At 62.9% G+C, this 24,222-nt stretch overlaps 1 protein-coding gene across 4 annotated transcripts in view; it reads left to right on the plus strand.

Annotated features, from left to right (window-relative positions):
* Positions 1 to 24,222, plus strand: part of TRIM3 (tripartite motif containing 3) — a 56,132-nt gene that overhangs the window by 15,303 nt on the left and 16,607 nt on the right. For all 4 annotated transcript variants that reach the window (XM_039485044.1, XM_039485064.1, XM_039485074.1 and 1 more), the window contains exons 3-6: positions 14,045 to 14,282; positions 15,727 to 15,878; positions 18,150 to 18,330; positions 19,777 to 20,500. In XM_039485044.1, the coding sequence (XP_039340978.1) occupies positions 14,045 to 14,282; positions 15,727 to 15,878; positions 18,150 to 18,330; positions 19,777 to 20,500 (1,295 nt within the window). The remainder of the gene's footprint in view (positions 1 to 14,044; positions 14,283 to 15,726; positions 15,879 to 18,149; positions 18,331 to 19,776; positions 20,501 to 24,222) is intronic.

Below are 24,222 nucleotides of genomic sequence, written 5' to 3' on the forward strand. Positions count from 1 at the left end.
TGCGGCCGCAGCCTCTCTGGGCCGTGTCTCTGGGCGTTCCCTCCCCACCAGGTCAGGGTCCTGCGCCTCGGGCAGAGTACCCTCCCCGTTGTCAGGGCGCAGTGCCCTGCGCCGACTCTGACTACGGGTCTCGGCCAGGGCACCCCGGGCATTGCCTGGCCAGGCCTCGAGGTCCCCCCCCATTAACACCTCTGTGGGCAAATGGGGGTGCACCCCCACATCCTTGGGGCCCTCCTTGACCCCCCACTTCAGGTGCACCCTTACCACAGGCACCTTGAATGGGGTCCCGCTCACGCTCATCAGGGTCAGGTAGGTATCAGGCACCATCCGATTTGGGGCCACCACCTCGGGCCGGGCCAGCGTCACCTCTGCGCCCGTGTCCCAGTACCCAGTGACCTTCCTCCCATCCACCTCCAGGGGAACAAGTTACTGTTTCCGGAGGGGCAGCCCCGTGCCCACCCTGTAGACCAAAAACCCTGGGTCCGGAGCATCCAGCCCCCCAGAGGAGCTGACCTGGGGCTCTCCTCCCTCCTTCCCAGGCGGGACGCTGCCAGCCCCCCTTTCCTGGGAATGCTGCCCCTCATCCGATTGGGTCTTTACCCAGTCAGCCCTCTGCGGGTTGGGTCTGCTCGGTCTGTCCCTGAGCTTGGGGCACTGGGCCCGTATGTGGCCTCGTTGGCCACAGTGATAGCAGCCCATGTCTCGTGGGTCCCCTCGAGGGGGTCGGGTGGACCTGACGCTGGATGTTCCCCTTTTGTGGGGGTTCTCCATAGGCCCCCACTGGGAGGCCCCGTGGTGACTCTCTCTCTGCATTGAGGCAGGCCTGCTCCTTCAAGACGCCTCCCTGCCATCCCCTGCCCGACGGTCCACAAACTCGTCGGCCAGCCGGCCTGCATGCTGCGGGTTCTCCGGCTTCTGGTCCATCAACCACCGCCTCAGGTCCGACGGGCACTGCTCATACAGGTGCTCCAGTATGAATAGGTCAAGCAGGTCCTCTCCAGTTTGGGCCCCAGCTGTCCACTTGTGGGCGTACCCCTGCGCCCGGTTGACCAGTTGTAGGTATGTGACCTCCCGGGTCTTATGTTGACTCCGGAACCTCTTCCGGTACATCTCCGGGGTCAGCCCAAACTCGCGGAGCAGGGCCTCTTTGAACAGGTTGTAGTCCCCCGCCTCCGCCCCCTTCATTCGGCTGTACACCTCCACGGTGGTGGAGTCCAGTAAGGGGGTGAGGCACCGGATCCTGTCTGCGGGGTCAACCTGGTGCAGCTCACAGGCGTTCTCAAAGGCCGTCAGGAAGGTGTCTATGTCCTCCCCCTCCTTACGCCGGGCCAGGAAGCTTGTATCAAAGCTCTTTGTAGGCTTGGGTCCCCCCTCACTCACCGCAGCCGGGGCCTTACTGTTGTTCAGCTGGGCCAGGGCCAGCTCATGTTTACGTTGCTTCTCCTTCTCCCTCTCCTCGTGTTCGCGTTGCTTCTCCTTCTCCTCCCGCTCCTGTCTCAGTTCTTGCCTCCTTAACTCGAGCGCCTCCCTGTCATATTCCAGCTGCCTCCGCTCCAGGGACAGGGAGCTCCGCCGGGACGATCCCCTGCTGGCCACTGAGCCCTCGGTAGTCGCTGGGCTCCCCCTCCCCCTACGCCTAGGGGTGGGGGGGTCTCGGGACGCCCTCAGCGGCCGGCTGACCACTCGCAGCGGGGACAGACACTGGTTCCTGTGCTGCATCTGCCGGGCTGCTTCCCTCAGAGACAGGGATCGGTTCATCCCTGCGGTCTCTCTCCTCCAGCCGGGCAATCAGCTGGGCCTTGGTGAGCTTCCCACAGTGCAGCCCCCTCTGCTTGCACTGCTCCACCAGCTCACACTTGCGCTTCTGGTAATACATCTTCCTGCTGGCTGCTCGCAGGCCGGGGTGCTCGCCGCTCCCCATGGGTTCCAGGGGGACCCCTAGTGTGCCAGTCCTTGAGGTCACCCCCTCTCTGCCAGGGTCGAGCTGCAGACTCCTCCGCCCCTGGGACCGCTCGCTGTGATCCCCCGGGGGACCCTGTTACTGCAAAGTCCTCTCTGGCCACACTCTCCCAGGGGTGAATCGCCCCTTCGTTTTACTGCTCCCCAGTCACTTACTGCAGGAAGCGCCGTCCACGGGGTGCAGTCGATCCCACCGCTGCCACCAGTTGTCACAGAGTATGGGGGAGTCCGGCCCTGCACCCCTCTTCCTGGGACTCACAGTGACTCTCAGCCAGCCAGTAAAACAGAAGGTTTATTGAACAACAGGAACACAGGATACAGCCCCGCTTGTGCTCAGAGCCAGGACCCCTCAATCTGGCCTTTCTGGGGGGTTCAGGGTGCTTGGATCTCAGCCTAGGATCCCCTGAAAACCCACCACCCAGTTTCCCAACCGAAGACTGACTCAACCCTTCCCCTCCGCCCCTTTTCTTTGTCTAGCTCCTGGGCAGAGGTGTCACCTCCCCTCCCCCAGGCCTAGCTCCTCTTACAGTCTGAATACCTGCATCCCACCTAAAATCCTCCCTGCTCTCCCATCCCCCACACAGACAGTCCCTACTCCACCACAACAAGACTCTTCCTTTCACGGCCAGCGTGCATTGTCCACACGTGTGGTAAGCCAACAAAGGCTAATTGCTTTATTCAGTGACGAGAGCAGCACCCGACAAACAGTCTGCGCAATGTACTAGTAAATCCTGGGGACCGGAGAGATTTTTGGCACCATATCAAACAGAGAAGGGAAAGGAAGAGTGATGTGCGTCGGCGCTGCACGTCCATCGGCTGTGGCTCTCCTGGGTCACCGTAGGGGAAGTGGTGGTGTCTGGCTCTCCCTGGGGTGGAGAGGTGGGGGTAGCCATGCTGGAGTGGTCTGGGGGTGGGGGGGAAGGACCCAGGCTCACCCACTACTCTGGGTCCCAGCCCAGGGACCCTGCAAACAACAGCTTCCCCCTGATCCTCCTTTCTTTCACCACCAGTCTGTCAAGTCCCCACAGCCTCAGTTCCCTCTGCTCCTGCCTCTGGCTCCACCTCCTTTGCCCTCTTCCCTGAGGCTTTGTGGAAAACGGGGGAGTGCAGGGATGTGCTCTGCTTCTGTTCACCCAGGCGCAGAGAGGCCATTAGCTGAGCTTGGGGTCCACAAGTGCCTGCAGCATCTGTGTTTGCTGCCGGAGAAGCCCTGTTACAGCCTGGTGCAGCTCCCCCTCCTTTACCTGCTGGGCCTTTCTCCGCTCTCCTTCTCCAGGCTGTCTGCAGTGCTCATCCCCCGGGCCCGGTGCAGCGCTGGCTTGCAGCATCTCGTGGAACCCGTCGTCCTGCCACCGTCTCTTCTTCCCTCCTTATCGGGGTCAGTCGCTCCCTGGGTGTGGCAGGGGACTCCCGCAGGGCCACAATGGCTGCAGCTTCAGCTAACAGGCCCGGGGTCCCCAGGTCAGTATTGTTTGTACAGACCATGAGACCCCCCCTTCCCCAGCTCTCCTAAAGCGGTAAGCAGGGTATGATGCTTTGATGCCCCTTCTCCTGCTCCCCCCGAGCAACTGGATCGGAGCGCTGCCAGCACAGCCGCTTCTCCCCACCAGCCCCGGAGATCCAGCGTCCCTTGTGAGCGCCAGGCAGGAGCCAGCGGGGCACTGCACCCCCCAGTGGAGAGCTGCTGGGTGTGCTCGCCCCGCAGGGCTACCAGGAGAGGGAATTACAGAAATGAGGGGGTGGGGTGCTTCTGGTCTCTGACCCCTGGGCAGTGGAGTTCACAATGGTGGTCAGAATGGGGGCATTGTGGGACAGCTGCTGGAGGACTGAGAGGGTCGACATAACACACTTGTGCTGCGTCGAGCTCAGTACATCGTCTGTGGCGCGCCGCCGCTGCTCTGGATGTTACGGTGTCAGTGTAATGGCGCTTACGCTGGCGGGAGGCAGCTTCGAGTGTAGACACGTTGTCACAGAGTGTGGGGGAGTCAGGCCCTGCACCCCCGGCTTCCTGCGATTCACCGGGATTCTCAGCCAGCCAGTAAAACGGAAGGTTTATTGGACAACAGGAACACCGTCCAACACAGAGCTTGTAGGTACACAAACCAGGACCCCTCAGTCTGGTCCATCTTGGGGGGCAGGGAGCTTAGACCGCAGCCCTGGGGCTCCCTCCATTTCCCCAGCCAACTCCAAACTGAAACCCCTCCAGCCGTCTCACCCTGCCACACCCCCGGGCTCCTTCTCCAGCCTTTGTCTGGGTTCCTGGGTGGAAGGTGTCACCTGGCCCCAACCCCCTCCTGGGCTCAGGTTACAGGCTCAGGTATCATCCCTCAAGTGAAGTCACCCCTGGTATCCCGTCACCAATGCAGACAGTCCCAGTGAAACTCCCATGCAACATTCCCAGGTCAATCTGCTTCACTCCCTGCTCCGTCACACCTGTGCACAGCTGGGGTCACGAAAGGTGGTTTCTGTTGGGCTAAAGTTGTAGCATTGACCAGGCCCTAGCCTGTGCTGAGAGCAAACTGTTGTTTTCCCCACACGGGGTAATGCAAAATACAGGGGAAACTGAGGCAGGACTTAACAAATATTACAGAAAATCCCCCCTCTCTTCCCCTTGGAGACCGAGCTGAGCAGGGTTCCTTTAACCAGCGACCCGGGGCAGTTCAAACCAAGCAGGGTTACCCATAGGTGGCCCAGCAGCTTTTCCGGGGTCTTGGTCCCTGGCCCGCATGCACCTTCCGGGTCCTCCCAGCTCACCTCAGTTCCCCATCCAGTGCTTGGAACAGTGCCACGCCCTGCCTGGGCACTGGGCTGCTGATGGCGCCAGCAGGGGGCATGTGGGGAGTTGGGGGGCCCTCAGCTCTTTGGCCAACCCAAACCTGCTGCTCCCTCCTCCCCCTCGTCTGCTGGAAGAGAGGGGGACAGCGACCCACCTGCCTCCATGTGTGGCTGTCCTGGCTGTAGCCTGGGGGGCCCTGGGCTTAGGTGGGGGGGGGGAATGACCTCTGGAGCGGTTAGTCCTAACCCAGCCCTAGCTCTGGGCTCTGGTGCCCCAGGGGCTGGTGAGGCCGGGGACAGGGTGCTCCCCCCCCCCGTCTCCCATGGGCAGGTCCCTGCTAGAGTCATCCCAGCCCCAGGACTGTGCGTATGCCAGCCCCCCTCTCCCCTTTGGGGGTAACCTGTTTCCCTCTCCCCAGGCAGCGCCCTCTTGCCTCCCCCCGGGTTGCTGTGCATCAGCCCCTCTGTGCCCTCTCAGTTGAGGAGGGCTTGCTGGAGCCAGCCAAGGGCTTGTGGCCACCCGGCCCCACCTCCCCACTCGGAAGCGGGTGGAAGAGTGCTACCAAGTCCAGCCCGAGGGATTAGAACATTTCCACGTGCATCTGACTCGGGGGTCACTGGTCTCGGGGTGCCAAGGGGCAGACATGAACCCCAGGAAACCGCAGCCCTTTGGCTGAAGGGTCTACGTTTCGCCCCCGTCTAATTCCACATTGCAAATTGTCCAACCATGTTCGTGAAGTGCCACTTCCTGAGGTGCGGGAGGGAGTCCCTGTCTCTCCTGGCTCCTGCAGGTGTCGAGAGAGGAGCTGAGATCATCAAGGTGCCAAGACAACGTAGCAAGTGGCAATGGATGAATCTGAGACAACCCCATGCAAGCCCCGCTCCAGCTCCCAGCCTTGCTCTCACAAGCTCAGAGTCTGGGACCCCAATCGCTGTTGCTGAAGGAGAACCCAGCAGGCAGCTGGCTGAGCACCAGGGAAAGGGTCTGCTACACATGCGACCAACAAAAGTGCTAGTGTAGACAGAGCCTTGGTATATTACAGCAACAGTATTCCCTTCATCAGCCAAACTTGTCATCTCATCAGAGAAAGCTCTCCAGTTAGCAGCTGTTCTCCACTGACTGGCATTACAGCAGAACCTCAGAGTTACGAACACCTCGGGAATGGAAGCTGTTCATAACTCTGAACTGTTCGTAACTGAACAAAACGTTACGGTTCTTTCAAAAGTTTACAACTGAACATTGACTAAACACAACTTTGAAACTTTACTATGCAGAAGAAGAATGCTGTTTTCCCTTTAATTTTTAGTAGTTTACGATTAACGCAGTACTGTGCTGTATTTGCTTTTTGGGGGGGGTCTTGTCTCTGCTGCTGCCTGATGTGTACTCTCGGTTCCAAAGGAGGTGTGTGGAACTCTGAGGTTCTACTCTAATTACATCACCCTCCTTTAGTTCTTTATTAATCTAGTCCCATATCAGCTGCTCCATTATCGTGCCCTGGATTGATGTCAGGCTGACTGGTCCATAATTATCTGGGTCATCCCATTTACCCTTTAAAAAACTGGCCCATTCACTTTCTTCCAAGCGTCTGGCACTTCCTCAGTGCTCCGAGTTGGCATCCTTTCGTCTGCGAGAGACGGTGGGAATTGTAGCCTATGATGTAGATGGTTTGCAGTGTCTCGTGTGACTGAATAGTCCAATCTGAGCTTTGCGTCATCGCTGGCAGTTACTGCAAATGTCTGTAACATGGGAGCTGCTTGCTTCCTACAGGCTCTTTTCTCTTCAAGCTTTGGGGGGCCAGCTTCTCTCATGGGCTTTGATACCCGGATGGAGACGATGGCTCCACTTGTTACGATCACTTGCCAAGATTTCCCATTGGTCAGGATCAATTCCAGATTCCTTCATATCTCACTTGCATGTGTCTTCATAGAGAAGCTTGGGCCGTCCTGTTGTTCTTGTTCCCTCTGATAGCTCCCCGTGTACCATGTCCTTGGGTGTGCATCTGTCTTCCAACCTACTCAGATGGCCCAGCCAAAGCACAGTCGTCTTTGCTTGAGCAGGGCTGTCACACTTGGTAAATTTGCCCTTTGAAGAACCTCTGTGTTTGGTGACTTTATCCTGCCATTTGGTGTTGAGTATGCGGCATAATTCTCCAGATGAGCAGAAGGTGTCCATGTTTCCCCATCATACATGAGTGCTGAGGATGCAGGATTGGTACACTAGCATTGTGGTCTTGATGGTCAGCTGTGAGTTGTTCCAGGCTCTTTTAGTTAGTCTGCTAAAGGTGGTGGCTGCCTTTCCAATGTGAACATTTAGTTCTTCATCCAGTGAGAGGTGACATTTGGGGGGAAGAGACCATCAAAAAGGACTGGTTTGAAGAAAAGGAAGCGGAACTATTAACTCTCATCAACATTAAGAACACAGCCTATCTGGAACACAACAAGAAGCCAACAAAGTACCAAAGTGAGACTTCAACATGCAAAAACCGAGGTACAGCGAGCAATCAGATGCTGTGCAAATCATTACTGGATCAAGCTCTGTGAAGAAATACAGACAGCCTCAGACACAGGTGTCATGGAGTGTGGGAGAGTCAGGGCCCTGCACCCCCCACTTCCTGCGATTCACCAGGACTCTCAGCCAGCCAGCAAAACAGAAGGTTTATTAGACGACAGGAACACAGTCCAAGACAGGTCTTGCAGGTACAGACAACAGGACCCCCTCAGTTAGGTTCATCTGGGGGGCCCCAGGGAGGCCAGAGCTGCAATCCCCAGGGGACCACTCGCTGCAATACCCAGGAGAACCCTGTTACTGCCAAAGTCCTTCTCGCTGGTCACACACTCCCAGGGGTTAATGGCCCCGCAAAACTGTCCCTCTCTGAGCCTTCAGCACACCTGGTTCCCGTCAATACCCTTTCGTTTTACTGCTCCCCAGTCACTTACGGCAGGAAGCGCCATTCACAGGGTGCAGTAGATCCCACCGCTAGCACCTGTTGTCACAGAGTGTGGGGGAGTCAGGACCCTGCACCCCCCACTTCCTGCGATTCAGCATGACTCTCAGCCAGCCAGTAAAGCAGAAGGTTTATTAGATGACAGGAACACAGTCCAAGACAGGTCTTGCCGGTACAGACAACAGGACCCCTCAGTCAGGTCCATCTTGGGGGGGCGGGGGCCCAGGAAGGCCAGAGCCCTGTCTGGGCTCCCCTCCATTTTCCCAGCCAGCTCTAAACTGAAACTCCCTCCAGCCATCTCACCCAGCCTCCCCCCGGCTCCTCCCCCAGCCTTTGTCCAGTTTCCTGGGCAAAGGTGTCACCTGGCTCCAACCCCACTCCTGGTTTTCATATTACATGCTCAGGTATCTTGCTTCAAGGAAAGTCTCCCATCCCCAATGCAGACAGTCCCAGTAAAACTCCCCTGCAACCTTCCCAGGTCAATACTCCCCTCTTCCTGCTGCATCACAGGCACCCACACAGTATTCAAAGAAAACATTAAGAACATTCCCTCTTCGTCACAACGGGAAATCTCAAAGGCATGTAGGACGGCCTGAAGAAAGGTCTAGGTTCCACTCTCAAATTGCACATGAAAGCAACTGTCCAGTTTGCCTGGTCCCCTTCGGACAGCTTTGAGATGAAAAGCGGCGTGAAGCAAGGATGTGTTCTTGCACCTACACTCTTTGGAATCCTCTTCCTGGTACTCTTGAACTGTGCGTTTAAGGACATGAAAGATGCAGTGTATCTCCACACAAGATCAGCTGGGAAACTCTTCAACCTGTTCCAACTTTAGTCAAAGACCGAAGTAAAAAAGATGCTAATCAGGGAACTTCTATTAGTTGATGATGCTGCCCTCACAGCCCACAATGACGATCTACTACAAGAACTCATGGGCCTCCTTTCAAGTGCTTGTCAGGCATTTGCTCTCACCATCAGCATTAAGAAAACAGTTATATTAGGACAGGGGGTTCCACAAGATCCTTCAATTACCTTAAATACAAACTAGGAGGAGTCCAGAAGTTCAGCTGTTTAGGTTCTACAGTGAGCATTGATTTGGGGCTTGCTTCTAGGTTTTGCTGTATGGCTGTAATCTTCACTTTGCTAATAATCAGTGTCACAATCAGTGTGGTGGAACATGCGAGTGATCTGCGCTACGGGTAGGTCTTTCCTCCTGATGAGAACAAGGTCTAATTGGTGCCAGTGCCTGATTGTGGGTGTTGCCATGACACTCTGTGGCGATCTTTTCCTGTAAAATATTAATTGGAAATGCACATTTGGTTTTGGGCGTAGCATTCAAGAAGTTGTTGGCTGTTCGCGTTCATCTTGCCAATGCCAAAATGTCCTAGGCAAGCTGGCCATGAGTTGTTGTCTGCGCCGACTCTTGCATTAAAGTCACCAAGGAGGAAAAGTTGCTCAGTTGATGGTATTCTTTTGACAACTTGATGCAAAGAGTTGTAAAATATACCCTCCTCCGGGCTAGATTTGAGTGCTGGTGCATAGGCGCTAATGATGTTCACAGAGCTGATGGTTGTCTGAAGTTTAAGTGAGATGATACGTTCTGACTTCCCAATGGGTGTTCCTAGGAGTTCCTAGGAGCTTTACCCACTTGTTTCACACAGCGAAACCAACACCGTGCAGACGATTTTCTTCGTTGCTTTTACCTTGCCAAAAGAAGGTGTAATGGGTGTGACGAACTGGGAATGTTCTTAAAGTTTTCTCTGAATACCGTGTTGGTGCCTCAGTGTCCCCTCTGCAGTTCTTAATATCTAGGTGGTGGGATCGGGGGGGTGATTGCTGCAGAGCAAGGGGCCTGTGCACCTAAATGCCTGGCACTGTCTCCTAGCAACTGATGGCCTGGGCCCCCCCTCTGCAAAGGTGCCGGCTGAAGGTGTTGGAGACAAAGAGATCAGGTGACCTCCTGGCCCGGGAAAGGAGCTGAGCAGAGAGGAGGGGCTGGAGGGGTTTGGTCAGTCTGGAGCTGGCTGGGGACGAGGAGTGAAATGCAGACGTGGGGGTCTGGCTCACTGCCCCGAGAACAGACCCGGCTGAGGGGTCCGGTTCTCTGTATCTACAAGCTCTGTGTTAGACCCTGTTCCTGTTTTACTGGCTGGCTGAGAGTAGTGGTGGGATGGCAGTGGTGGGATGTACTGCACCCCGTGAATGGCGCTGCTTGCAGTAAGTGACTGGGGAGCAGTAAAACAAAGGGGGGATAATGAGGACCAGGCGTGCTGAAGGCTCAGAGAGGGACGGTTTCAGGGGGTGGTTAACCTCTGGGAGTGTGTGACCAGCAAGAAGGACTGTTGGAGGAACGGGGTCCCCCTGAGGACTGCAGGGAGCAGTCTCGGGGCGGAGGAGCTGGCCGCTCGACCCTGGGGGAGAGAAGGATTTTTGCAGTAGCAGGGTTCCCCTGGGGATTGCAGTGAGCGGTCCCAGGGGCGGGGGAGTTTGCAGCTCGACCCTGGCAAAGAGGTGGTGACCATGAGGAGGGCTGGCACACCAGGGGTTCTTCCTGGAAACCATGGGGGAGCCAAGAGCGCACAGGCCTGTGAGTCCAGAGCCACTTGGGAACGGTGCAGTGATGGCCTGTCACTGTCTCCTCAAGGAGGACATTGTGATCCTGGGCACACAGAGAGGGTGACGCATGGGGAAGCTCACCAAGGCCCAGTTAATCGTGCAGTTGGAGGAGGAGGACCGCTCTGAGGAGCAGATTCCTGACCCAGATGGGGCTACGAGAGGATCTGGGAGCAGCAGCCAGGCATCCCCGAGAGTCTGGTCCCCAACCAGACGAGGGTCTTCACGATCGGGTTCCCCATCAGGGGATCGGAGACGGATGGGATGGGAGCAGAGCCCGAGAGAGCGAGAGGACCGTGAGAGAGAGCAAGAGCCCGAGGAAAAGCTGCAGGAGAAGCAGCAGCAGCAGCATGGACTGGCGATGGTGGAGCGGGGAGACATAGGGGGCTGCCCAGGGGTCAGTGGGGAGACCTGCCTGGGGTGGCGAGACCCTGGGACAGAGAGAACGGGGGTGGTGCAGCCGCAGATGCTGAGGGGCTGTGGGACCTGGGTGAAGGTCCCCGGGGTGAAGCCCCTCGCCCTGCCTATGGCCCGGATCCCTGTGCAGCCCCAGGAGGGGTGGGGCTGGCTGGTCGTTGGGGTTCTCCAGGACATCGGCTGGGAGGCCCTGTTGGGGGGTGACTGTGTCTCTTTGGGACAGGATCCAGGCCCTGCTCCTGTAACGGCCGAGGGTTTGAATTTGAATCAATTGGCTAAGATGGAAATGGTCAGTGAAAATGCAAATGACCTGGCTGGCAGGGGGGAGGGGCTGCTGGGCTCAGGATACCTGCCTGTAACCAGCCCCCGGGGGCTGAGTGGGACAAAGGGATGTTCCCCGCCCCCCTGCACACCGGAGAGGGGGCTCACGCTGGCTCTGAGGCTGTGACCAGAGCAGAGAGCTCTGGTCTCGAGGGGGGGGGAACTGAGACCCCAGCTGAGTGGGGGGACCCCCAGGCAGGGCAGGTCGGCTGCCAAGCAGGTTTGCCTGGTCCAGACGTGCTGCTGGGAAGTGATTACACAGCAGGGAGGGGGCTACCAGGGACAGGGCTCAGGGGGGCTGTGACCCCAGGCCCAGCCAGCGAGAGGGAGCAGGTCCCACTCCCTGCCCCAGCAGCTGAATCCCAGACCGAGCTGCAGAGGGTCCCTCCTTGGAGAAGCTGCGGGAACTTGCTGGCCCCAGTGCTGCAAACCCCCTTGGGGAAGGCTGCAGGGACAGAGTCCTGCGGGAGAAGGGATCCCTGTACCGGGAATGGGCTCCCCCAGGGGAAGTGGAACTGGGGGGGATCGGGAGGCAGCTGGTGGTGCCCCAGGAATCCACAGGGTTCTTCCCTTTCGAGCTGCTGGATGGGAGGAGAGCGAGGGGACCCCAGGACCTGGAAGGGGAGGAGAAGGGGGAAGACCCCCTGGGGGATCTCTCCCCTGAGCTGGGAGCCAATCTCCCCATCAGGTGGTCCCCGTTCAGAGTCCCTGGGAAAGCAGCCCAGAACCTGGAGAGAGGTCAGGGACCTGCTGGCTTTAGATGGGATCCAGCCGTTCAACAGCCCATGGGCCTCACCCGCGGGGCTGGTCCCCAAGGGAGACGGGATGATCTGGTTCTGTGGGGACTATCGGAAGCTTAAAGCCATCACGGTGCCCGATGCCGACCCCATGCCTAGGCCTGGGGAGAGTCTAGACAAGCTGGGGGGGATGGAGAACTTGGCCCTGCCATACACTGATAACATGGGCCTCTCTAGCCAGACCTGGGAGGAACAGGTGTCCCAGGGGAAGAGGAGCCAACGCCAAGCTCCTGAGGTGGAGCCTGCTCCTGCAGGACTATGACATGGACGTGGTCCACGTGAAGGGAAGTGCCAACCTGATAGCGGACGCGCTGTCCCGGAGAGGGGGCCCCGAACTTCCCCGGGTCACTGGGCAGAGGGACCCCGCTCCGTTCAGTCTCGAAGGGGGGAGAGATGTGACCCAGCAGGGAGGGGGGCGGATTGACCTGGGAATGTCATCTGGTTTTACTGGGGCTGTCTGCATGGGGGAGGGGAGAGCAGGGGGTGACTTTAGGTGAGGGACGTACCTGAGCCGGGAGGGGTTGGGGGGAGTCAACACCTTTGCCCGGGAATCTGGAGAAAGGGAGAGGGGAAGAAGGAGGGGGAGAGCCGGCTGGAGGGGTTTGGGTTTCAGTTTGGGGCTGGCTGGGAGGAGGCAGGAACCCCAAGTCTGGGGTCTAAGCTCCTTGCCCCCCAGAGGGACCTGGCTGAGGGGTCCTGGTTGTACCTACAAGCCCCCCCCCTGGGTGCCATGCTGGCTCCGCTCCCCCTGCCCCCCCCGGGTGCCGTGCTGGCTCCGCTCCCTGCCCCCCCTGGGTGCTGTGCTGGCTCCACTCCCCCTGCCCCCCCGGGTGCCGCGCTGGGTCCGCTCCCCCTGCCCCCCCCCGGGTGCCGCGCTGGGTCCACTCCCGGCCCCCGGTGCCGCGCTGGGTCTGCTCCCCTGTCCCCACCCCGGGTGCCGCGCTGGGTCAGCTCCCCCTGCCTCCCCCGGGTGCCGCGCTGGCTCCACTCCCCCTGCCCCCTCTGGGTGCCGCGCTGGGTCCGCTCCCCTGGCCCCCCCCCTGGGTGCCGTGCTGGCTCCATTCCCCTGCCCCCGGGTGCCGCGCTGGCTCCACTCCCCTGCCCCGGGTGCCGCGCTGGGTCCGCTCCCCTGCCCCGGGTGCCGCGCTGGGTCCGCTCCCCTGCCCCGGCTGCCGCGCTGGGTCCGCTCCCTGTTCCCCCGGTGCCGCGCTGGCTCCACTCCCCTGCCCCTCTGGGTGCCGCGCTGGGTCCGCTCCCGGCCCCTGGGTGCCGTGCTGGCTCCATTCCCCTGCCCCCGGGTGCCGCGCTGGCTCCACTCCCCTGCCCCGGGTGCTGCGCTGGGTCTGCTCCCCCTGCCTCCCCCGGGTGCCGCGCTGGGTCCGCTCCCCCTGCCTCCCCCGGGTGCCGCGCTGGGTCCGCTCCCCCTGCCTCCCCCCCAGGTGCCGCGCTGGGTCCGCTCCCCTGCCCCCGGGTGCCGCTGGGTCCGCTCCCCTGCCCCGGGTGCCGCGCGGGGTCCGCTCCCCCGGTCCCCCCCCCGGGTGCCGCGCTGGGGCCGCTCCCCCTGCCCCCCCCGGGTGCCGCGCTGGGTCCGCTCCCCTGTCCCCCGGGTGCTGCGCTGGGTCCGCCTCCCCGGCCCCTGGGTGCCGCGCTGGGTCCGCTCCCCTGTCCCCCCCCCCGGGTGCCGCACTGGGTCCGCTCCCCCTGCCCCCCCCGGGTGCCGCGCTGGGTCTGCTTCCCCAGGTTCCTGCCCGGGGAGAGTGACCAGGCTGGACTGGTCCAGGGGCGATGAGAGAGAGACTCTGGAGTGGGGCAGAGAAGCCGCTTGGGGGGAGCTGTCATTTGGGGTGTCTCAGGGCGTGACTGTCCGCACACCCCTGCAGTGATGTTCACTTTATCTCCCTCTACCTCGTCTCCCCACCCCCCCGCTGCCCCGCACCCGCTCACCTGTCCGTCCGTCTGTCCTACCCCATTGCCAGGGTTCATGGCCAGCTCGCCTCTGGGAGCAGCCCGCTGCCCGGCCTGCACTTGTCTGTCCGGATCTCCCCCCTCCCTGCCTGTCTCTCCCTCCCCCCGTCTGTCTGGTCCATCCCCACGTCTCCCCCACCATAGGCTCCGCTTGTTCCGTGCCGGCCAGCCGGGCTCCCTGGCAGCCCGCCCCGGGCCGCGCCTCCCCGCCGCACTAGGAATCCTGACCCTCCCGTTCTGCCCGCTCTGCCCCAGGTGTCTCCAGAACTATATCCCGCCCCAGAGCCTCACCCTGTCCTGCCCCGTGTGCCGCCAGACCTCCATCCTGCCCGAGCAGGGCGTGGCCGCTCTGCAGAGCAACTTCTTCATCACCAACCTCATGGAGGTGCTGCAGCGCTCCCCCGAGGGCAGCAGCCGCCCAGACGCCGCCGCGCTGGACCCCGTCAGCGCCGTCACTGGCCAGCCGCTCTCCTGCCCCAACCACGAGGGCAAGGTGGGTGCCCCTGGCCTGCACAGGAGCCCTGGGGGGGGAGAGGAGCAGGGTGACCCCGTTTCCAGGGGAGGTGGGTGCCCCTGGCCTGGACAAGAGCCCCGAGGGGGGGAGGACCAGGGTGACCCCGTTTCCTGGGGAGGTGGGTGCCCCTGGCCTGGACAGGAGCCCCGGGGACGGGGGGGAGAGGACCAGGGTGACCCCGTTTCCTGGGGAAGTGGGTGCCCCTGGCCTGCACAGGAGCCCCGGAGGGGGGAGAGGAGCAGGGTGACCCCGTTTCCTGGGGCGGTGGGTGCCCCTGGCCTGCACAGGAGCCCCGGGGACGGGGGGGAGAGGAGCAGGGTGACCCCGTTTCCTGGGGAGGTGGGTGCCCCTGGCCTGGACAGGAGCCCCGGGGACGGGGGGAGAGGAGCAGGGTGACCCCGTTTCCTGGGGAGGTGGTTGCCCCTGGCCTGGACAGACGCCCCGGGGGGGGGGAGGACCAGGGTGACCCCGTTTCCTGGGGAGGTGGGTGCCCCTGGCCTGGACAGGAGCCCCGGGGGCGGGGGGAGGACCAGGGTGACCCCGTTTCCTGGGGAGGTGGGTGCCCCTGGCCTGGACAGGAGCCCCGGGGATGGGGGAGCGGAGAGGACTGGGGGACCCCGTTTCCTGGGGAGGTGGGTGCCCCTGGCCTGGACAGGAGCCCTGGGGACGGGGGGGGAGAGGAGCAGGGTGACCCCGTTTCCTGGGGAGGTGGGTGCCCCTGGCCTGGACAGGAGCCCCGGGGGTGGGGGAGGAGCAGGGTGACCCCGTTTCCTGGGGAGGTGGGTGCCCCTGGCCTGCACTGGAGCCCCGGGGGGGGGAGAGGACCAGGGTGACCCCGTTTCCTGGGGCGGTGGGTGCCCCTGGCCTGGACAGGAGCCCCGGGGGAGAGGAGCAGGGTGACCCGTTTCCTGGGAGGTGGGTGCCCTGGCCTGCACAGGAGCCCTGGGAGGACCAGGGTACCCCGTTTCCTGGGGAGGTGGGTGCCCCTGGCCTGGACAGGAGCCCCGGGGGGGGAGGACCAGGGTGACCCCGTTTCCTGGGGCGGTGGGTGCCCCTGGCCTGCACAGGAGCCCCGGGGGGGGGGAGGAGCAGGGTGACCCCGTTTCCTGGGGAGGTGGGTGCCCCTGGCCTGGACAGGAGCCCCGGGGGGGGGGGAGGAGCAGGGTGACCCCGTTTCCTGGGGCGGTGGGTGCCCCTGGCCTGGACAGGAGCCCCGGGGGGGGGGGGAGGACCAGGGTGACCCCGTTTCCTGGGGCGGTGGGTGCCCCTGGGGGAAAGGGCTTGGCCAGGGTGAACCCGGTTGTCAGGGAGCTGAGTGACAGAGTGAGGGGGGGCTTTCTGGGCCGGTGCCACCGCCTCCCCCTCCCCCCGGCCCTGGACAGCCAGGGGCAGTGGCAGCCCCTGAGCGCCCGCTCCTCCCCAGGTGATGGAGTTCTACTGCGAGTCGTGCGAGACGGCCATGTGCCGCGAGTGCACGGAGGGCGAGCACCGGGAGCACGTCACCGTGCCGCTGCGCAACGTGGTGGAGCAGCACAAGGCCTCGCTGCAGCAGCAGCTCGACGCCATCAAGAGCCGGTAGGGCCCCCCCTGGGGGGGGAACGGGCTGTGGTGCTAAGGAGCTGCCCCAGCTGATGATGAGTGGGGGCTGTGGGGAGGGGCTGCCCCCCGGGTGACGGCCCTGCCCCCCGCAGGCTGCCCCAGCTGATGTCTGGGTGGGGGGGGGTGGGGGCGACGCCCCACTACTCCGGGTGACAGCCCCGCCCCCCGCAGGCTGCCCCAGCTGACGTCTGGGAGGGTGGGGGCTGGGGGAGAGGGGCTGCCCCGTGGGAGCCGGGGGGGGGGCTGCCCATGGGGGCTGGGGGAAGGGGCTGCCCCGTGGGAGCCGGGGGGGCTGCCCCCCGGGTGACGGCCCCGCCCCCCGCAGGCTGCCCCAGCTGACGTCTGGGAGGGTGGGGGCTGGGGGGGACACCCCACTACCCCGGGTGACAGCCCCGCCCCCCGCAGGCTGCCCCAGCTGACGTCTGGGAGGGTGGGGGCTGGAGGGACGCCCCGCCCCCCCGGGTGACAGCCCCGCCCCCCGCAGGCTGCCCCAGCTGACGTCTGGGAGGGTGGGGGTGGGGGCGACGCCCCACTACCCCGGGTGACGGCCCCGCTCCCCGCAGGCTGCCCCAGCTGACCTCTGGGAGGGTGGGGGCCAGGGGGAGGCCCCACCCCCCTGGGTGACATCCCCGCCCCCCACAAGCTGCCCTAGCTGACGTCTGGGTGGGTGGGGGCTGGGGGGGACGCCCCACCACCCCGAGTGACAGCCCCACCCCCCAGATGCTGCCCTTGCTGACGTCTGGGAGGGTGGGGGGTGGGGTAGAGGGGCTGCCCGGTGGTAGCCGAGGGGGGGCTGCCCATGGGGGCTGGGGGAAGGGGCTGCCCCGGGGGAGCCGGGGGGGGGCTGCCCAGGGGGGCGGGGGCACGGGGCTGCCCCGTGGGAGCCGGGGGGCTGCCCATGGGGCTGGGGGGCTGCCCGTGGGAGCCGGGGGCTGCCCCGGGTGACAGCCCCGCCCCCCCCACGCTGCCCGAGCTGCCGTCTGGGAGGGTGGGGCTGGAGGACGCCCGCCCCGGGTGACAGCCCGCCCCGCAGGCTGCCCCAGCTGACGTCTGGGAGGGTGGGGCTGGGGCGACGCCCACTACCCGGGTGACAGCCCGCCCCGCAGGCTGCCCCAGCTGACCTCTGGGAGGGTGGGGCCAGGGGAGGCCCCACCCCTGGGTGACATCCCCGCCCCACAAGCTGGGGCTGCCCTGGGGGCTGGGAGGCTGCGTGGGGAGCCCACCCCCGGTGACAGCCCCGCCCCGCCTGCCCCAGCTGACGTCTGGGAGGGCTGGGGAGAGGGGCTGCCCGTGGGGCTGGAGCCGAGGGGGCTGCCCATGGGGCTGGGAGGGGCTGCCCGTGGGAGCGGGGGCTGCCCATGGGGGCTGGGAAGGGCTGCCCGTGGGAGCCGGGGCTGCCCGTGACAGCCCCGCCCAGGCTGCCCCAGCTGACGTCTGGGAGGTGGGGGCTGGGGAAGGGCTGCCCGTGGGAGCCGGGGGCTGCCCATGGGGCTGGGACAGGCTGCCCGGGGCTGCCCAGCTGGGGGCTGGGAAGGGCTGCCCCGGGAGCCGGGGGCAGCTGCCCATGGCAGGCTGCCCCAGCTGACGTCTGGGAGCCGGGGGCTGCCCATGGGGCTGCAGCAGGCTGCCCGGGCCGAGCTGGGACCTCTGGGGGTGGGGAGGGCTGCCCACCTGGGGGCTGGGACAAGCTGCCCTGGCTGAGCCGAGGCCCTGGGGGCTGGGAGGGGGAAGGCCCACCACGCCCCCCCTGCCCGGCTGGGAGGCTGCCCCAGCCCCACAGCCGGGGGCTGCCCATGGCTGGGAGAAGGGGCTGCCCCGGGAGCCGAGGAGGCTGCCCATGGGGCTGGGAGGGGCTGCCCGTGGGAGCCGAGGGGGCTGCCCATGGGGGCTGGGAAGGGCTGCCCGTGGGAGCCGAGGGCTGCCCATGGGGCTGGGAGGCTGCCCCGCCCGTGGGAGCCGAGGGGCTGCCGCCTGGGGCTGCCCTGGGAGGCTGCCCCGTGGGGTCTGGGAGCTGCCCATGGGGCTGGGAGGGCTGCCCCGTGGGAGCCGGGGGGGGCTGGGGGAAGGGGCTGCCCCGTGGGAGCCGGGGGGGGGCTGCCCCTGGGGCTGGGGAAGGGCTGCCCGTGGGAGCCGGGGGCTGGGGAAGGGGCTGCCCGTGGGAGCCGAGGGCTGCCCATGGGGGCTGGGAGGGCTGCCCGTGGGAGCCGGGGGGGGCTGCCCCCCGGCTGACGGCCCCGCCCCCCGCAGGCTGCCCCAGCTGACGGCCGCTATCGGGCTGGTGACGGAGATCAGCAGGCAGCTGGTGGAGCGGAAGAACGCCGCGGTGGGCGAGATCAGTGGCTCCTTTGCGGAGCTGGAGCAGGCCCTGCAGCAGCGCAAGGGGCTGCTCGTGCGTGACCTGGAGGCCACCTGCAGCGCCAAGCAGAAGGTAACCCCGGCCCCGGCCTCGGCTTCTCCGTGTGCCCTGGTCTGGCTGGGGCCAGCCCCTCTCCCCTGCCCCCAGCCCGACCCTCGGAGCCCCCAGCCCCTGGTGGGACCCCGGCGGGAGACTTGTACCCAAAGGGAGCCAGGCACCCCCCGGCCTGACTCTGCAGTGACTCCGCCCGCCGGAGCAGCAGCCCTGCAGCCCCCCACTTCACACCCCCTCCTCCGGTCGCACCGGCTGGCTCCCTGCAGAGCCGGGCCCATCCCTGGGCGTTAGTTGGTAGCTGCCAGATGTCCAGGCAGTTGGAGGGGCCGTTGTCTTGTGGGGCTCCCCATGGCCGTGGGCCCCAGGCACCCAGGCGCAGTCACAGCTGATCCCTGGGTTTCTGCCAACCACCTTTCCCCACCTAGTGAGCCACGTACAACCCAGGGGAAACTGAGGCACACAATATTTATCTAAAATATTATGGAAAATTCCCACTCTGTCACAGCCCCCCACCCCCTCCAGACATGCCCGACCCACCCAGCACCTCCAGTGCCCCCTGCACATAGACCCCATAGACCCTGCCATGCAGAGCAACCTGGGAGACAAGTACAGGGAAGTGGCCCCCCAGGCAAGGCAGAGCCAGGTGGATGCCAAGCTACAGAAAGCTCAGAGGGACAGTGCTGCCCCCCATCCCCCACACGGCCCTGCAGCCCCAGGGGGAGCAGCACTGTCCCTCTGAGCTTTCTGTAGCTGGGCACCCACCTGGCTCTGCCTTGCCCGTGCGCTGCTGGCTGACCCCGCCCTGCCCCACCTGTGCCCGGCTGGCTGACCCTGCTCCCGAGCCCAGCCCCACCCCTGCCCCCCAGCCTGCCCCTGCCCCACTGGCTGCCCCTACCCCAGCCCCACCTGTGCCCAGCTGGCTGACCCCGCCCCGAGCCCAGCCCCACCCCTGCCCCCAGCCTGCCCCTGCCCCACTGGCTGCCCCTATCCCCAGCCCCACCGGTGCCGGGCTGGCTGACCCCGCCCCCGCCCCCAGCCCCCCCCCTGCCCCCCAGCCTGCCCCTGCCCCACTGGCTGCCCCTACCCCCAGCCCCACCTGTGCTCAGCTGGCTGACCCCGCCCCCGAGCCTAGCCCCACCCCTGCTCCCCAGCCTGCCCCTGCCCCACTGGCTGCCCCTACCCCGAGCTGCCCCTACCCCCAGCCCCACCTGTGCCTGGCTGGCTGCCCCTGCCCCGAGCCCAGCCTGCCCCCTGCCCCATTGGCTGCCCCTACCCCCAGCCCCACCTGTGCCCGGCTGGCTGCCCCTGCCCCGAGCCCAGCCTGCCCCTGCCCCATTGGCTGCCCCTACCCCCCAGCCCCACCTGTGCCCGGCTGGCTGCCCCTGCCCCCGAGCCCAGTCCCGCCCCTGCCCCCCTGGCTGCCCCTGCCCCCCAGCTGCCCTGGCTGATGTCCCCCTTCCCCAGGTGCTGCAGGCCCAGCTGGATGCCCTGCGGCAGGGCCAGGAGAACATCCTGAGCAGCTGCACGTTCACGGAGCAGGCGCTACACCACGGCACGGAGACGGAGGTGCTGCTGGTGAAGAAGCAGATGAGTGAACGGCTCAGCGCGCTGGCAAGCCAGGAGTTCCCCGAGCAGCCGCAGGAGAATGACCAGCTGGACTACGTGGTGGAGACGGACGGCGTCCGCAAGTCCATCCTCAACCTGGGCGTGCTCCTCACCACCAGCGCCATCGCCCACAAGACGGTGGCCACGGGTGAGGGGCTGCGGCACGCGGTGGTGGGGCAGCCCTCCTCCCTCACCATCACCACCAAGGACAAGGACGGCGAGCTGGTGCGCAGCGGCAGCGCCAGCCTGCAGGCCCAGGTGACGGCGCCCGACGGCGGCCGGGCTGAGGCCGAGGTGCTGGACAACAAGAACGGCACCTACGAGCTGGTGTACACGCCGCGGCAGGAGGGCGACTTCCTGCTCTCCATCCTGCTCTACGGGCAGCCCATCAGGGGCAGCCCCTTCCGCACTAAGGCCCTCAAGGCCTGCGACGTGCCTCCCTCGCCCGACGACGTCAAGCGCCGCGTCAAGTCCCCGAGCAGCGGGCACATCCGGCAGAAGGCCGTGCGGCGCCCCTCCAGCATGTATGGCAGCGGCAAGAAGAAGGAGAACCCCATCGAGGACGAGCTCATCTTCCGCGTAGGTGAGCGCGGGGGCCGGGAAGTGAGGGGAAGCTGGGGGTGCTGGGGGCCGGGGGCTTGGAGAGGAGAGGGTCCTGCAGGGGGCACAGAGCTCGTTGGGCCGCCTCAGCCTTCCCAGAAATGGCCAGGGACTGCCCCAGCCCCGCTCGGCGTGACACCAGGCAGGCCTCTGGGGCTGCGTCTCCCCTCAGGGCACCTGTCCCAGGGCAAGGACCCTGCTCCGCTTCGGCACCTCCTGGGTCTGACCTCGGAGCGTTCAGCCCCCTGCTCACCCCGGGAGCTCCCCGCAGCGAGTCCCCCTGGGCGGGACCCCTGGGGGAGCCTCACCCCCAAAGGGCCCTGCCCCCCACGCCACAGCCAGCCGTGACTCCCAGCCCGCGTGGGACAGACAGGTTATTATCGTGGGGAGCCCAGCGCAGAACAGAGCATGGAAGCACCGAGATCAGGGACCTTCGGCAAAGTCCATGGGGGGATCCAGAGCCCTGGGCCCTCGCCCCCAGTCCCCAACCAGGAGACTGACTCGCTTCCAGCTGCCCGGCCTCCATCACGCCCGCTGCCCTCCTCCCTCCTTTGTCCCTTCCCGGGTCCAGCAGGTCACCTGGGCTGCACCAGCCCCCCTTGCAGAGGAGGGGACCCGGCCAGCAGCTGCCAGGCTACAAGTGGTCGCCCCATCTCAAAAAGGCAACAAAAATGATGAGGGGTGTGGAACAGCTTCCGTATGAGGAGAGATTAATAAGACTGGGACTTTACAGCCTGGAAAAGAGACGACTAAGCGGGGCTATGACAGAGGTCTATAAAATCATGGCTGGTGCGGAGAAAGTCAATAAGGACGTGTTATTTACTCCTCCTCATAACGCAAAAACTAGGGGTCACCAAATGAAATTAATAGGCAGCAGGTGTAACACATACAAAAGGAAGTATTTTTTCACACAACACACAATCAACCTGTGGAACTCTTTGCCAGAGGATGTTGTGAAGGCCAAGACCATAACAGGGTTCAACAAAGAACTAGATAAATTCATGGAGGACGGGTCCATCAATGGCTATCAGCAGTGTTTGAAATAAGGAGGGCCAGAAAGAGTTAATGACCTCACAGACTGACCTGCCCCAGGGCCTCTGTGTCCCTGGCCTCTGTTTGCCAGAAGCTGGGAATGAGCGACAGGGGATGGATCACTTGATGATTCCCTGTTCTGTTCATTCCCTCGGGGGCACCTGGCACTGGCCACTGTTGGTAGACTGGAAACTGGGTTAGATGGTGTGACAGTGCTGCCCGTGGGAGCCAGCTGAGGTCACTCAACTAGGGTGAACTGCAAACAAAACAGGGCAGGTAGACCCCAAACGCTGGTGGTTATTCCAATACTTAGATTTACCAACCAGCACAAAACAGCTTCTCTTGTACCTCACTGGTCACTTAGAGTCCAAACCCCGCAGTTCCCTTAAAGTGCCCAGCCTCAGGCCTCCGTCCAGACACACACAACAGATATAATGATGATTCCTGAGAATCTGATCTAATCATATAAAAGAAAAGGTTCTTCCAATCCCAAAGGATCAGCCACATACCCAGGTCCAATTATGACTTAGATCTTACCCAAAATACACGCTAAATACCTAAATCTTACCCAAAATACTAAGCTAAAATGTATTAAAAAAGAAAAGTGTTGGTTAAAGATCAATATACAGACAGACTTGAATTCAATTCTTGAGGTTCAGATAAATAGCAGAGAGGAGCTTGTAGTAGCCAAAAGTCCTTTTAGAAATAGTCCAGAGGTTATAGTCAATTGTCCATATTCAGGGTGACTACGGTCAGTCACTGGGGATCTCAATCCTTGTGGCTTAAGGTTTCCCCCTCTTGAAACCCAAAGCAGATCTGAGACGAAGCAGGATCGTGTCCCAGGTTCTTATACATTTCCAGCAGCCTTTTGGCCTGAGAAAACAATAGGCTTATCTCCTTCTCCCAAACATCCTGGCAATTAGCACAGAGTAATTTATCCATTAAACAGTTCAGATACAGGTTAGCACAACCTTCAAAGAGACACATAGACAATAACACTATTTCATGCAAGTGTCTTTCTAAATGTTAATATTCCTCTTTTGATCTTTGAATCAAAGCCATAGCGATAGACAAGACTTGTTTGCTTACATCCCAAGACCTGAGCAAACATCTCCCCTTCTACCTCTAACAATGCAGACTTGCATCCGAAGAAGTGGGGATTCACCCACGAAAGCTCAGGCTGCAAAACGTCTGTTAGTCTATAAGGTGCCACAGGATTCGTTGCTGCTAATGTAGACTTGCATTTCACAGCTCTGTTCATTTAGTACCTTCCTAACCAGTTTCTAAAGTTCGGCCCTGGGGCAGGTCCGTCTGTGAGGTCATTAACTCTTTCTGGCCCTGTCACCTTTCAATGAGATATTATATCACACTCATAATGTTACAATGGACCCTTGGTCTGACCCATTGTGGCTGCTCTTATGGTCACACCTTAGCAGTGCTCAGATGACGAACATAGCCAGCCTCAGTGTGAATGTGGCTAGCTGTGGGGATAGGCAAAGAGCAACGTAAGATTGTAGACAGGTCGGCAGGGCCTGCTGAAGCTCACCCTAGAGCACTCCAGGAGCCGGCTGAAGAGATTGCCGAGCCATTGGCCGGTAGCTTGGAGAACTTCTGGAGGACCAGAGAGATTCCAGAAACTGGAAATGGTCAAATATAGTTGCCAGGGATCCACAGGCTGGTGCCCTGTGCCAGCTCCAGGACAGCTGCTAGCAGACCCCTGCAGGGAGTCAGCCCCCTCCGGGTCACACTCGCTGGGGTCAGCCCCTCAGCTCCCCTGCCAGGGGCCAACCCTCGGAGCCCCCAGCCCCCGCGACACGCCGGGAGCCCCCTCAGCGAGTGCCCCTGGTGGGACCCGGCAGGAGACTTGTACCCAAAGGGAGCCAGGCACCCCCCGGCCTGACTCTGCAGTGACTCCGCCCGCCGGAACAGCAGGGGGGCGCCTGGGGGTCTGGACCCAGCGATTGAGTCCTGAGTTAGCGCCGGGTCGGATCAGAGCCCCCCCAGCCCCTCTGTAATCCCCTCCAGGGGCGTGTCCTTGTGCCACCCATCCTTAACACCCCCGTCCCCTCCTCTGCCTTTGCTGTCCAGCTGGTCACACCAGCTGGCTGCCTGCGGAGGGGGGCCCATCCCTGGTGCTAGGTGCCAAATGTCCGGGCAGTTGTCTTCTGGGCCTCTCCGTGGGCCCAGGCCCCAGCCAGCCAGCACAGTCCATCACATCAGGACCTATCTATAAAAAGGAGAATAACCCAGGGAATTACAGACCAGTCACTTAACCTCAGGACCCGGAGAGGTAAATGGAGCAAATCATCAATCGCTTTGTAAGCATCTAGAAGAGAACAAGGCGATAAGGAACAGTCAGCCTGGATTTGCCAAGAACAAATCGTATCAAACCAACCTTCTCTGACAGGGTAACAAGCCTTGTGGCTGAGGGGCTGCGGGAGAGGTGACCTCTCTCAGCTTTAGTGAGGCTTTTCTTGCTGTCTCAATGGCCGCCTCATAAGCAAACTAGGGAGAAGTGCCTAGGCAAACCTCCTGTGAGGTGAGTGCGCAACTTCTTGGAAGCCGTACTCCGAGCTGGAAGGACATATCCAGACTGTACCCTGGGGAATGTGACAACACATCGAGCGGGGTCCCGCCGGGGTCAGTCCTGGGTCTGGTGCCATTCGATTCCTC

Source organism: Mauremys reevesii, linkage group 1, assembly GCF_016161935.1.
Source record: "Mauremys reevesii isolate NIE-2019 linkage group 1, ASM1616193v1, whole genome shotgun sequence".
NCBI lineage: Eukaryota > Metazoa > Chordata > Testudines > Geoemydidae > Mauremys > Mauremys reevesii.